At 38.7% G+C, this 15,102-nt stretch overlaps 1 protein-coding gene across 3 annotated transcripts in view; it reads left to right on the top strand.

The window, feature by feature from the left end:
- The window catches only part of IFT56 (intraflagellar transport 56), a 63,925-nt gene that overhangs the window by 14,560 nt on the left and 34,263 nt on the right, over positions 1–15,102 (top strand). For all 3 annotated transcript variants that reach the window (XM_045388281.3, XM_065542633.2, XM_015447260.4), the window contains exons 6-7: positions 678–823; positions 2,356–2,527. In XM_045388281.3, the coding sequence (XP_045244216.1) occupies positions 678–823; positions 2,356–2,527 (318 nt within the window). The remainder of the gene's footprint in view (positions 1–677; positions 824–2,355; positions 2,528–15,102) is intronic.

A 15,102-nucleotide genomic window follows, 5' to 3' on the forward strand; every position in this document is an offset into this window, starting at 1 on the left:
AAGTAGAATGAGATATGAAAGAACAGATTGGCTGGGCACAGTGGCTCATGCCTGTAATCCCAGCACTTTGGGAGGCCAAGGCGGGTCGATCACAAGGTCAGGAGTTCAAGACTAGCCTGGCCAACATGGTGAAACCCCATCTGTATTAAAGATACAAAAACTTAGCCAGGCGTGGTGGCATGCACCTGTAATCCCAGGGACTTGGGAGGCTGAGGCTGGAGAATTGCTTGAACCCAGGAGGCAGAGGTTTCAGTGAGCCGAGATTGTGCCATTGTACTCCAGCCTGGGGGACAGGGCAAGAATCCATCTCAAAAAAAAAAAAAAAAAGAAAGAAAGAAAGAACAGATTAAAAATGTTACCAGGTATTAGTAAAGAGACTAGACAGAAAATAAAAGGAAAGGGAGAAAATATAAAGAAAAGATAAGGGGAGGGGTCAAATAATATTAACTGTAACCTAAGGGCTTTCCACTGTGGTTGTCAAGCTATGCCTCCCAAGGCTATTTGCATTCTTTCTTTGCAGAGGAAATGAAATAGAAGACAAGGAACCTAAGGGAAATAGGAAGAAGAGAGAGACACAATGGCTAAAGAAGAGTTAAAATCTCTATCACTTAGATATTGATTTCTCTAGCAACACTAATGTGAATCTTTACATGTCTTTTCCACTCTCACAATTTTAGTTTAATGATGAGAAAAAATTGATGAGCTTTCATCAAAATCTTCAGGATGTCACAGAAGATCAACTCAGTTTGGCCTCAATCCACTATATGCGATCTCACTACCAAGAAGCTATTGATATATATAAGCGAATACTGCTAGATAACAGGTCTGTGTCCTTTTATGCCTACTCTACATTTTTTTCATTTTTTTTAGTTTCTTCTGTAACTAGTTTGAGAATCTAGTGTCCTCTGGATCTAGTACCACCATGCGTTCAAATCTGTTTAGTTGATAATTTGGTGAGATTAAGAATTAGATATTGTCTAAATCAGGCTTTCTCTACCTTTTTTTGCGTTGTCACCCTTCTAAAAGACTCTTCCCCCAACTGCCCTCCCATGAAATTTTAATATACTGATATATGTATATTAATATATATCCATGTATGTACTATATGTATAACAGTGCTTTACATATTAAATGAATATGATTTTTTCATCCTCCGATAAGAACCAATTTTTCCCCTTTGGGGGTGATATTGATATTACCCCTGTTGAAATATATGGTCTAGATGTATCAGACTTAGTGTTATAGTTACATTGTAGGTAACTTGCTGACAAAATTAGATACAAACCATTTTTTTTTTTGAGACGGAGTCTCACTCTGTCGCCCAGGCTGGAGTGCAGTGGCCGGATCTCAGCTCACTGCAAGCTCCGCCTCCCGGGTTCACGCCATTCTCCTGCCTCAGCCTCCCGAGTAGCTGGGACTACAGGCGCCCGCCACCTCGCCCGGCTAGTTTTTTTTTTGTATTTTTTAGTGGAGACGGGGTTTCACCATGTTAGCCAGGATGGTCTCGATCTCCTGACCTCGTGATCCGCCCGTCTCGGCCTCCCAAAGTGCTGGGATTACAGGCTTGAGCCACCGCGCCCGGCCCCAAACCATTCTTAAGAATTTACATTCCGGGCGCGGTGGCTCAAGCCTGTAATCCCAGCACTTTGGGAGGCCGAGACGGGCGGATCACAAGGTCAGGAGATCGAGACCATCCTGGCTAACATGGTGAAGCCCCGTCTCTACTAAAAATACAAAAAACTAGCCGGGCGAGGTGGTGGGCGCCTGTAGTCCCAGCTACTCCGGAGGCTGAGGCAGGAGAATGGCGTGAACCCGGGAGGCGGAGCTTGCAGTGAGCTGAGACCCGGCCACTGCACTCCAGCCTGGGCGACAGAGGGAGACTCCGTCTCAAAAAAAAAAAAAAAAAAAAAAAGAATTTACATTCCAACTTTATCACTAAACACTTGGCCTCTCTCTCCCTTCCCAAAAATATCTCATCCCCCTTCCTTCCATCCTCTTTTGCATTACCTCCTACCTGCTTCCATTTCCAGCCATCAAGCCTACGTGTCTTGTCTGTTGGTCTTCTGTGTGGAGTGTACTTGTGTTTATGTTCAATTATCACATATATTAGTTTTTCAATATGAACAGCATGAACTTTCCCTTTCTTCTCTAGTTGTCATCCTTCACTCTACTTATATCGAAACACCCGAATATTGCAATGCAAAAAGAAAATAATTATACTGATTATATCTTACCCTCTTTCTTCCTAAGGCAGATTCATGAACTGTCCTCTTTGCCTTGTCTATTTGAGCTTTGTAATTTGACATTTCTGTGAAGTAGACTTAAATGGTTAACCCTAATTATTTCATCTAATAGGGAATACCTTGCCCTCAATGTTTACGTGGCCCTCTGCTACTATAAGTTGGATTACTATGATGTGTCTCAAGAAGTTTTGGCTGTTTACCTTCAGCAAATTCCTGATAGTACCATCGCACTCAATCTTAAAGCCTGTAATCATTTTCGCCTTTACAACGGCAGAGCAGCTGAGGTATTGATGAAAGTGTGTTTTTAATGTACTTCATTCCAATTTGAATTACTTTATACTTTCCAAGTTATTCATGAAACTCTGCTATCTTTAAGTCTTGATTAATATCCCTTTGTCATTGCCAGTGTGATTCTATAAGAACATAATTATATATTTATCAGGTACTCTAAAAAGAATGTTGACTTCTGAATTCTCTGTGTTATGTCCATTAAATTGTAGATGATTTTACCGAGATGCCTTACATTTAAAACCAAATGTTTATGTTTAAAACCAAATGCTTCTGGCCGGGCACTGTGCCTCATGCCTATAATCTCAGCACTTTGGGAGGCCGAGGCAGGCAGATCACTTGAGGCCAGGAGTTTGAGACCAGCCTAGCCAACATGGCCCCATCTCTACTAAAAATACAAAAAATTAGCCGGGTGTGGTGGCGCATGCCTGTAATCCCAGCTACTCGGGGGGTGGGAGGTGGGCAAAAGTTGCAGCAAGCCGAGATTGAGCCACTGCACTCCAGCCTAGGTGACAGAGTGAGACTCTGTCTCAAAAAAAAACCAAAAAACAAATGCTTCAGCTTCTTCCTCTAAAATATGTGTGTGGCTCTGCGATTGAATGTCACCAACATACATCCAGTAAACCACGTTAGAAACCTGGCATATCTGTTGCTCTCTTCTTCATCTCCATGTAATCATCCCTTAGTTCCTATCAGCTATACATCCTAGATAGCTCTTTTATCTATCCCTTCTTCTCCTTGGCTACTATTCTAATCCAGGAGTTTCTCACCTCTTATTTTGGCCCTTTAAATAGTGTTCCTGCTTTTAGTCAGTCTTATTATCTTCAGTTCAACCACTGAATTTGTTCCACAGGCCATATTCTCTTACCACCATAGCTTCGTGTGCAGCATTCTCCCTCCTGGAATGACTTCCTTCTTTCTCTGCTTGGTACACGTCAACTTCTTTTTTAAGGTTAGCCCAAGAGGCAAAAATGGTGGACATTTTATAAATACTTAGAAATTAGCTAACTTATAGGCACCATGCGGAACACTTTAAATCTATTATTTAATTTCCCTGACGAGAGGCTATTGTAGTTCTCATTTTATAGGAAACCAAGAAAACACAGGAGGCCATAGGTTGTTACCTCCTCTTATTTCATTTAACATGTTTTAAATAACATGTAACTTTACTAACATTTTAATAACATAATTTTATTTAACATATACACATATATACATATATAATATATCGATATAGGTAGATACATACATAGATATAGAATAGATAATATGTTCTACACTATATCTATATATAAATATATGAATATAAATAGATAATTTAACATGGTTATTACTTTAGTTGATGTCAGAAGACACCAAAATTTAAATGTAAAATTTCTGCATGTGTCAAACTTTAAAAATCCTACCCTTGGCCTCCAAATTGAATTGCTTATTATACACTTGAGCACATAGTATATACATATATATTAAATAAAATACATTTTTGGGATAATGGTCATTTCAACTAAAGAGTCCCCCAAGTCTGCCTAATTGGCTTGTTTCCAGCATCAGCAGTTTAGTAATAGACTGGATTTGCAATCTGGTATCTTTAGAGTTTTCACCCATTAGTAAGAACAAATAAATGAAATACATTCTTGCCTTTCTAGAGGATCGCTTGAACCTGGGAGGAGGAGGTTGCAATGAGCCGAGATTGCACCACTGCACTCCAGCCTGGGCAACAGAGCAAGAGTCAGTCTTGGGGAAATTTACCAATTTTGGTGTATGGTCCAATTTATTAAATGTTTACAGTTTGTCTGTGTATCTCTTTTCCATAGTCTAGTATGGTTACTCAATATCCTATCTATAGGATACACCTAGAATTATCCAAGTTAGGACATCAGAGTGTACTTCTAACCTCAAAAGGCAAGCTTTTTCCTTTGACATTGTGTCAATGTAATTTATATATTGATTTTATAATGTAGTCCAGCAGTAGAAGGCTATGTTAAATGTACCTGAAGAACTTTTTTTGGTAGCAATAAAATAGAATTTGTGTTTAATTATTATAATTTTAATAAACTATTTAAATTCAGGCATTCTTCTAACTTGCATAACGGGGTCTATATTACATTGTTTAGTCTCTCACAAACACCAATAGCATCCTGCTTTTCTAAAGTAAACAGGAAATAATTTATAATGATTGACTTAATTCTTAAAGTACTTTGAGTAACTTGTTCATGCTTATGCGACTAACATAACAAGTGGCAAATTCAGATCTCAAACTTTTGTCTATCTGACTCCAACATAGACTTAACCACTAAAATATACTGCAATACACACACACAAAATGTCTCCATTCTGCTTATTATTTGTCAGTTGCCTAATTATCTTCAATCTAAACAAGCTCATTGATGGTTGAGACTGTGTCTTTTGACATTTGTTTCCCAGGACTGGGCACAATGCTTGCACAAAGTTGATGCCAACTACTTATTTGTTGAATGAGAAATTAAAAGTATGACTGACAAATTAAGGAGAATCACATTTAAAGAAGGAGGAGGTACAAAAGGTCAGTAGAAATGAAGACTGAGAAAAGGCCATTTTAATTAGAGTTTCCTACATTTCCTTATCTGATTAGGATATCATTATTACTGGAGCTTGAAGCTAGGTTGCAAGGAGATCAGGAGTGAGTGAGTAACAACCCAGATTGGGAATTCTCATAAAGGGTATGGCAGAAGGGATGGCAAGTAGATGATGAAAAAATGGAAACATTGAATGTAAGATACTGGTTTAAAAAAATAAAATAAAAGAGGAGAAAGCTGCTGGTTTTAGAGACTGAAGAGTTGAAGAACTTTTCCCCCAAAACTGGCATGGCCTCTAGGGTAGTGATTATGAGTTTGGACTTGGAATCAGATAGACCCAAATTTCAACCCTGGCATAGTTGCTATGTGACTTCAGGTGAAATACTTAACCTCCTTAAGCATCATCTGTGAAACAGGGAAAATAATAGTATTGACTCATCATAGGTTCTTGTGAAGATTAAATGGTATGAGGTATGTAAAGTCCTTAACTTGATACACATAGTAAACTCTCAGTAAATGTTTGTAATTATTAAAGATTTTATAGAATGAAACATAGTCACATTGATCTTTTTCTTTATGTTTAGTGCTTTCTGTATCTTGTTTAAGAAACCATTTCCGGTCAGGCACAGTGGCTCACACCAGTAATCCCAGCACCTTGGGAGGCCAAGGTGGGTGGATCACCTGAGGTCAGGAATTCAAGACCAGCCTGACCAACATGATGCAACCCCATCTCTACTAAAAATACAAAATTAGCTGGGCATAGTGACACATGCCTGTAATCCCAGCTACTTGGGAGGCTGAGGCAGGAGAATTGCTTGAACCCAGGAGGCAGGGATTGCAGTAAGCCAAGATTGCGCCACTGCACTCCAGCCTGGGCAACAAGAGCAAGAAAAGAAAAGAAAAAAGAAAAGAAAAAAGAAAGCATTTCCTAGCTCAAGATTATATTTTCTGATACCATCTTTTTAAAAAATGTATCTATTTATTTATTTAGAGACAGTGTCTCACTGTGTCACCAAGGCTGTGCAGTAGCACAGTCATAGCTCATTGCAGCCTCAAACTCTTGGGCTCAAGTGATCCTTTTGCCTCAGCCTCCCAAGTAGCTGGGACTACAGACATGCACCACCATGCCTGGCCAATTTTAAAATTTTCTGTAGAGATGGGGTCTTGTTATGTTGCCCAGGCTGGTCTCAAACTTCTGGCCTCAACTAATCCTTCTACCTTGAGCACCCAATGCTCTGGAATTACAGGCATGAGCAACTGTGCCTAATCAATTCTGATATTATCTTCTAATAGCCTATTTTACTTTGTAAGCACAAATTTTCTGTAATTACAATATATTTTAAAGGATTAAGTTCTCCAATTAAAAGACAAAGATTAGTAAATTAGAAAAGACAAACCCTAATATGTATGTTAAATAGAACAGAACATAAAGGATATGTTTCACGTGAAATATTTCTTACATGGTTTCTAACATTGGTGTCATGTTTTTGGAAAGGTCACTTTCATTCTAACGTAGATATGATGACCTACATCTTCAATTTATAGTTTTATTTTTATATGGCTTTATTGAGATATAATTAACATATCATACAATTCACCCTTTTAAAGTGTACAATTGGTTTTTTAGTATAGTCACAGCTTAAGTGCAACCATCACCACAGTCGATTTTAGGACATTTCATTATCTCGAAAAGAAATGTTGGCCAGGCACGATGGCTCATGCCTGTAATCCTAGCACTTTGGGAGGCCAAGGCGGGCAGATTGCCCGAGCTCAGGAGTTCAAGACCAGCCTGGGCAACACAACAAAACCCCGACTCTACTAAAATACAAAAAATTAGCTTAGCTGGGCGTGGCCACGTGTGCCTGTAGTCCCAGCTACTTGGGAGGCTGAGATAGGAGAATTGCTTAAACCCGGGAGGCAGAGGTTGCAATGAGCTGAGATTGCACCATTGCACTCCAGCCTGGGCAACAGAGCAAGACTCCATCTCCAAAAAAATAAAAGAAATGACTGAGCGCGGTGGCTCACACCTGTAATCCTGGCATTTCGGGAGTCCGAGGCGGGTGGATCACAAGTCAGGACCAACCTAGCCAACATGGTGAAACCCTATCTCTACTAAAAATTACAAAAGTTATCTGGGCGTGGTGGCGCACACCTGTAATCCCAGCTACTCAGGAAATTGAGACACGAGAATCACTTGAATCTGGGAGGCAGAGGTTGCGGTAAGCTGAGATTGTGCCACTGTACTCCAACCTGGGTGACCGATACTCCGTCTCAAAAAAAAAAAAGTCATACCCTTCAACTATCAACCCCTGTTGCCCCATTCCCCCAGCCCTAAGCAACCACTAATGTGCTTTGTCTTTATGTATTTGCCTGCTGTGGATATTTCATATATATATGGAATCATATAATATTTGGTCTTTATGATCGGCACCTTTTACTTAGCATAATGTTTACAAGGTTCATCATGTTGTAGCATGTATTAGTATTTTATTCATTTTTATGACCAAATAATATTTTGTTTTATGAATATACCTTTTTTAGTTTTTTCCATTCATCAGTTGATAGACACTTGTATTATTTCCAACTTTTGCCTATTATAAATGCTGCTTCTATAAACATTATACTTTTTGTGTAAGTTTTTGTTTGTATGTATGTTTTCAGCCCTCTCGGGTTTATACCTAGGAGTGGAATCGCTGGGTCATATGGTAACTCTATATTTAATTGTCTGGGGAACTGCCAGAGTGTTCTAAAGTAACCGCACCATTTTACATTCCCACTAGCAGTTTATAAACATTTTGATTTCTTTGCGTTCTTGCCAACAGTTGTTATCATCTGACTTTTTGACTCTAGCCATCCATTCTAGTGGTGTGAAGTGGAATTTTGTGGTTTCTATTTGCATTTCCCTGATGACTAATGATGTTGAGCATTGTTTCATGTGCCTGTCGGCCATTTGCTTATCTTTTTTGTAGAAATGTTTATTCTTTGCCCATTTTTGAAATAAGTTGTCTTTTTGTTATTGAGTTTCACGTGTTCTTTATATATTCTAGGTACAGTCCCTTATCAGATACATGAATTGCAAATATTTTCTTCTATCCTGTAGAAGATTGTCTCTTCATTTTCTTTTCTTTTCTTTCTTTTTTTTTTTTGAGATGGAGCCTCGCACTGTTGCCCAGGCTGGAGTGCAGTGGCGCCATCTCGGCTTACTGCAAGCTCTGCCTCCTAGGTTCATGCCATTCTCCTGCCTCAGCCTCCCGAGTACCTGGGACTACAGGCGCCCGCCACCTCGCCCGGCTAATTTTTTTTGTATTTTTAGTAGAGACGGGGTTTCACCGTGTTAGCCAGGATGATCTCAATCTCCTGACCTGGTGATCTACCTGACTCGGCCTCCCAAAGTGCTGGGATTACAGGCGTGAGCCACCACGCCCGGCTAATTTTCTTAATAGTGTTTTTTTTTTGAAGTACAAAAGTTTTTAATTTTGATGAAGTCAAAGTTATCTCTCTTTTTTTTTTTTTTTTTTTTTTTTTTTTTTTTTGCCTTTTGTTTCTTATGCTTTTGGTGTTATATCTAAGATTCCATTGCCAAGTCCCGGGCCATGAAGATTTCCCCCTGGTTTTTCCACTAAGAGTTTTATAATCTTAGCTTTTAGGTCTCTGATCCATTTTGAATTAACATTTGTAAATGTCATGAGGCAAAAGTCCAACTTGATTCTTTTGCATGTGAATATCCAATTATTTCAGCACCATTTGTTGAAGAGACTATTCTTTCATCCTTTGAATGGTCTTGGCACCCTTGTTGAAAATCAGTTTACCATAGACAAATGGATTCATTTCTTCTGGACTCAGTTCTCTTCCGTTGGTCTATATGTCTATCCTTACATTAATACTACACTATCTTCCTTACTTGTAACAAGTTTTGAAATCAGGAAGTATGAGGCCTCCTAATTTGTTGCTTGTTTTCCAAGCTTGTTTTGGTTACTCTGATCTCTTACAATTCAATATGAATTTTAGAATCAGCTTATCAATTCCAACAGAGAACCTAGATTGGATTCTGATAGGGATTGCATTAAAGATCAGTTTGGGGATTAATGCTCTCTTAATAACGTTAAGTCTTTAAATCCATTCACATGGAATATTTTTCCATTTATTTAGGTGTTTTTAAATTTCTTTCAACAATATTTGGTGGTTTTTATGGGGCAAGTTTTCCATTTCTTTTGTTAAATTTATTACTATTTTATTATTTTTGATGCTATTGTAAATTAACTTGTTGCCTTAATTTCATTTTTGAATTGTTCATTGCAAGAGAATAGAAGTACTACTGATTTTTGTATTGAGTGTATCCTGAAACCTTGCTGAACTCATTTATTAGCTTTCTTGAAGATTTTCAGGAGGATTTTCCATATATAAGATTAATTTGTGAATCAGGATAGTTTTACTACTACCTTTCCAGTCTGGATGCCCCTTCTTTCTTTTTCTTGTCTAATTGCCCTGGCTAGAACTGTCATGCGCATCCATGTGAAGAGACCACCAAACAGGCTTTGTGTGAGCAATAAAGCTTTTTAATCACCTGGGTGCAGGTGGGCTGAGTCCGAAAAGAGTCAGCGAAGGGAGACCAGGGTGGGACCGTTTTATAGGATTTGGGTAAGTAAAGGAAAATTACAGTCAAAGGGGGGGTTGTTCTCTGGCGGGCAGGAGTGGGAGTCACAAGGTGCTCAGTGGGGGAGGTTTTTGAGCCAGGATGAGCCCAGAAAAGGACTTTCACTAGGTAATGTCATCACTTAAGGCAAGGACCGGCCATTTTCACTTCTTTTGTGGTGGAATGTCATCGGTTAAGGCGGGGCAGGGCATTTTCACTTCTTTTGTGATTCTTCAGTTACTTCAGGCCATCTGGGCGGATGTGCAAGTCACAGGGGATGCGATGGCTTGGCTTGGGCTCAGAGGCCTGACAAGAACCTTCAGTACAATGTTGAATAGAAGTGCTGAGAGCAGATATCCTTGTCTTGTTCCTGATCATAGGTGGAAATCATCCAGTATTTCACTGTTAAGTATGATGTTAGTTGTGGGTTTTTTGTAAATGTTCTTTCTCAAGTGGGGGAACTTGCAAATGTTTTTATCATGAAAGGATGTTAAATGGAACTGCTTTTTCTGTAGCTATTGAGATGATCATTTAGTTTTTGGTTTTTATTCTATTGATATGGTATATTATATTAATTGATTTTTGAATGTTAAACCGCCCTTGTATTCCTGGAATAAATCTCACTTGGTCATCGTGAATAATCTTTTTAATGTATTACAGGATTCCATTTGCTAAGAACTTTTTGGAGGATTTTGTGTCCATATTCAAAAAAGATATTGATCATTTTCTTCTCTTGTAATTTTTTTTTTTTTTTTGGTTATGGTATTGGGGTAATACTAGCCACATAGTATAAGGGGAAAAGTTCCGTCTTCTGTGTTTTGGAAGAGTTTGTGAAGAATTGGTATTAACTCTTCTTTAAGTGGTATAATTAAGCAGTGAAGCCATCTGGGCCTGGGCTTTTTATTTCAGTGCAGTTTTAAAATTATTAATCTAATTTCTTTCTTTAGGGATTGCATTGACTCTAAAGATCAGTTTGGGGCTTAATACTATCTTAATGACATTAAGTCAGTCTGTGCACATCGATCCATGTTGTAGGTCTATTAATAGTATTTCTTCTTGAGTCAGTTCTGATAGTTTATGTCTTTCTAGGAATTTATCCCTTTCACTTCAATTATCTAATATATTGGCCTATACTTGTTCGTAGTATTCTTCTGTAATCCTTTTTATTTCTCTAAGGTCAGTAGTATTGTTCCTTCTTTCATTTCTGATTCTAGTAAATTGAGTTTATTGTTTTTTTCTTGGTCAATCTAGCTAAAAGTTTTCTTAATCTTTTCAAGGAACCAGGTTTTGGTTTCATTGATTTTCTCCATTCTCTTGTCTATTTAATTGATTTCTGCTCTAATCTTTATTTTTTCCCTTCCTCTGTATGCTTTATGTTTAGTTTTCTCTTTTTTTTACAATTAGGTTATTAATTTGTGGTCTGTCTTATTTTCTTTTTTAAATATAGGCATTTACAACTATAAAATTTCCTCTAAGCACTGCTTTAACTGCATCCCATAAGTTTTGTTATATTGTATCTTTCATTTATCTCAAAGTATTTTCTAATTTTATTTTTGGTTTGTTTGGCCCATTTGTTATTTAGGGTATGTTGTTTATTTCCTAATTTTCTTTTATACGTAAGTCCATATTCTACATGGAATTGATTTTTGTGTAGACTGTGAGGCAGAGGTCAAATTTTATTTTTTTTCATAAGAATAACTCATTGTTTCAGACCATTTATTGAAAAGATCAGTCTTTTCCTACTATTCTGCCACCTTTGGAAAATAATTCCAGTGTTTAGATATGTCTGCTTCTGAACTCTGTATTATGTTGATCCATTTGTGTATCCTTGCTCTCATTACCATACGGCCTTAATCACTACAGATTTGTAATCAAGTTTCACATGTAGGCCAGGCACGGTGGCTCACACCTGTAATCCCAGCACTTTGGGAGGCTGAGGCGGGCGGATCACGAGGTCAGGAGTTTGAGAACAGCATGGCCAACAAGATGAAACCGCTTCTCTACTAAAACTACAAAAAAATTTAGCTGGGTGTGGTGGCAGGTGCCTGTAATCCCAGCTGCTCGGGAGGCTGAGGCAGGAGAATCACTTGAACCTGGGCGGGCGGCAGAAGTTGCAGTAAGCCGAGATCGAGCCACTGCACTACAGCCGGGCGACAGAGTGAGACTCTGTCTCAAAAAAAAAAGTATCACATGTAGTGGGTCTAGCAAGTTTTGCCATGCTGTTAGTCTTCAAGGGGGTCTTGGTTATTCTTGGCTCTTTATCTTTCAGTATGAATTGTAAAATAAGCCTGCCAAATCCAAACACAGAAACAAACCTGTCGGGATTTTAATTGTGTTGCTTTGAATCCATGGATGAGTTGGGAGATAATTAATAGTTTTATATTAAGTCTTTAAATTCATGAATATAGTATCTTTCTCCATTTATTTAGATCTTTAATTTCTTTTTTTTTTTTTTTGAGACGAAGTTTTGCTCTTATTGCCTAGGCTGGAGTGCTGTGGCATGATCTTGGCTGACTACAACCTCCACCTCCTGGGTTCAGGCGATTCTCCTGCCTCAGCCTCCCAAGTAGCTGGGATTACAGGCGTCCACCACCATACCCAGCTAATCTTTTGTATTTTTAGTAGAGACGGGGCTTTACCATGTTGGCCAGGCTGGTCTTGAATTCCTGACCGCTGGTGATCCACCCGCCTGGGCCTCCAAAAGTGCTGGGATTACAGGCGTGAGCCACTGCGCCCGGCCAGATCTTTAATTTCTTTCAGTCAGGTTTTGTGCTTTTTTTTTTTTTATTTGTATTGGTCTTTTTTTTTTTTTTTTCTTTTTTCTTTTTTTTTTTGAGACAAGCTCTGGCTGTGTCACCCAGGCTAGATGGAGTGCAGTGGCTGGATCATGGCTTACAAGAACCTCTGCCTTCCAGGTTTGAGTGATCTTTGTGCCTCAGCCTCCCAAGTAGCTGGGGCTACAGGTGTGTGCAACTGTGCCCAACTAAGTTTTAAAATGTTTACACAGAGACAGGTCTCACTACATTGCTAAGGTTGGTCTTGAACTCCTGGGCTCAAGTGATCTGCCTGCCTTGGCTTCCCAAAGCACTGAGATTATAGGCGTAAGCCACCGTGCTTGGCCTTTGTATTGGTCTTTTTACATGTTTTGTTAGATTTGCTTCTAGGAACTTGGTATTTTGTATGTTATTGTAAGTGGTATCTTATTTTAAAATTTCATTTTTTGACTTTTTGTAGTGATGTATAGAACTACAATAGATTTTTTTTCAGTTTGAAACCAGTCACTGTTTATTAACTGACCAATTACAAAAATAATCACAGTGGTTACCTTAGTTCATCCTTCTGATATGCCTGTTTATCTGGTCTTCCCTGTTGCCAGCATCTCCACCTTCTACCAAGTGGGTGGTATTTCTCATCATTTCACCTCATGGAGATCATTTGAAGGGCCACAGGAAGTTGTTTGTTTCTTTGAAGTGTTTTCCAACAGTATAGATCTCATGAATCTGATCTTGCATGCAGATGATGACATATTTACTGAGAGATCAAGCAATCAAAGTGTTGTTTGTGAAGGCAATTTGCTTCTTACTGATTTTACCATAACCATGCTTGTAGATCAGTTCATTTACTGACCTCAGGTTTGGATACTCCCATGTAATATATGCTTTTACGGTCCTTATCATGTTAACTAAAGCCTTCTTGAGTTTAACAAAGGTGCCACTGAAGATTTGGCAAAGGGAAGGCTTCAGACCGTTGGGCCCACACCATTGATACCTCTGATTCTGATGAGAAATGCCAATTTAGGTTCTATAGGTATGTAGAAGTTACCAGCTTTTCTTGCCATCCTAGCCACTGGAGTCTCAGGTCTGTACATCTGCCTGTATTTCTTGTGGTAGTGCTTAACTGTTTCATATAAAAGCCTCCTTCTTGCCTTTTTTTTTTTTTTTGAGAAAGAGTCTAGCTCTGTCATCCAGGCTGGAGTACAATGGTGTGATCTTGGCTCACTACAATCTCTGTCTCCTGGGTTAAAGCTATTCTCCTGCCTCAGCCTCCCGAGTAACTGGGATTACAGATATCCACCACCATGCCTGACTAATTTTTGATTTTTAGTAGAGATGGGTTTCACCACTTTGGCCAGGCTGGTCTTGAACTCCTGACCTCAAGTGATCCACCCACCTTGGCTTCCCGAAGTGCTAGGATTACAGGTGTGAGCCACTGCACCTGGCCACCTTCTTTCCTTTTGAAGTCTCTTTTGGAAAAACGTCTTTGTCAGGTTCTTAATCTTCAACTCTATGAAATTCCTTTGCCATGCTTTTCCTTAAGGAGTTCTGGCACAGCTGGAACCCTTTTTTTTTTTTTTCTTTGACACTTTTCATGGTTCCAGCTGGGAAAGAGTAAGTTCTACAGTAGATTTTTTTAACTGACCTAAGATCGGCTGGGTGTGGTAGCTTATGCCTGTAATCCCAGCACTTTGGGAGGCTGAGGCTGGTGGATCATTTGAGGTCAGGAGTTTGAGACCAACCTGGCCGACATGGTCAAACCCTGTCTCTATTAAAAATACAAAAATTAGCTGAGCATGATGGTGCACGCCTGTAATCCCAGCTACTTGGGAGGCTGAGGCAGGAGAATTGCTTGAACCCAGGAGATGGAGGTTGCACTGGAGTGCACTGCAGCCTGGGTGACAGAGTGAGACTCTGTTCACATAAAATAAAATAAAACTTTTTTAAAAAATTGACTTTGGATCAATTTAAGAGGTCAATTTAAGAGATCTTGCTAGATTATCTTGTTTTAAGTTACATTAAACAATTTTTTAAAGCAACAAAAATTGTATATATGTATGGTGTACAGCATGTTGTTTTGAAATATGTATACATTGTAGAATGGTCACATCAAGCTAATTAACATATGTATTACCCACATTTTTTTTGTGGTGAGAACACTTCAAGTCTACTCTCTTAGCAATTTTTAAATATATAATACATTGTCATTAACTAGAAGTCATTGTTGTGCAATAGTGTTGTACATTATGTTGTATATAATGTATACTATGTTGTACAATAGATTCATTGAACTTATTCCTCCCCTCCATCTGAAATAATGTATCCTTTGACCAACATCTTCCCAATCTTCACCCTCCTGGCTCCAGGCCCTGGTTACTACTCTTCTACTTTCTGCTTCTGTGAGTTCAACTTTTTTAGATTCCACATACAAGTGACATCATGTGGTGGTTGTCTTTCTGTGTCTGGCTTATTTCACTTAACTAATGTCCTTCAGGTTCATTCATGTTGTTGCAAATGATGGAATTGCCTTCTTTTTTAAGGCTGAATAGTTTCATTGTTTATTTACCACATTTTCTTTATTCATTTGTCTGTTGATAGACTTAGATTAC

This window comes from Macaca fascicularis, chromosome 3, assembly GCF_037993035.2.
Source record: "Macaca fascicularis isolate 582-1 chromosome 3, T2T-MFA8v1.1".
In the NCBI taxonomy this organism is placed as follows: domain Eukaryota; kingdom Metazoa; phylum Chordata; class Mammalia; order Primates; family Cercopithecidae; genus Macaca; species Macaca fascicularis.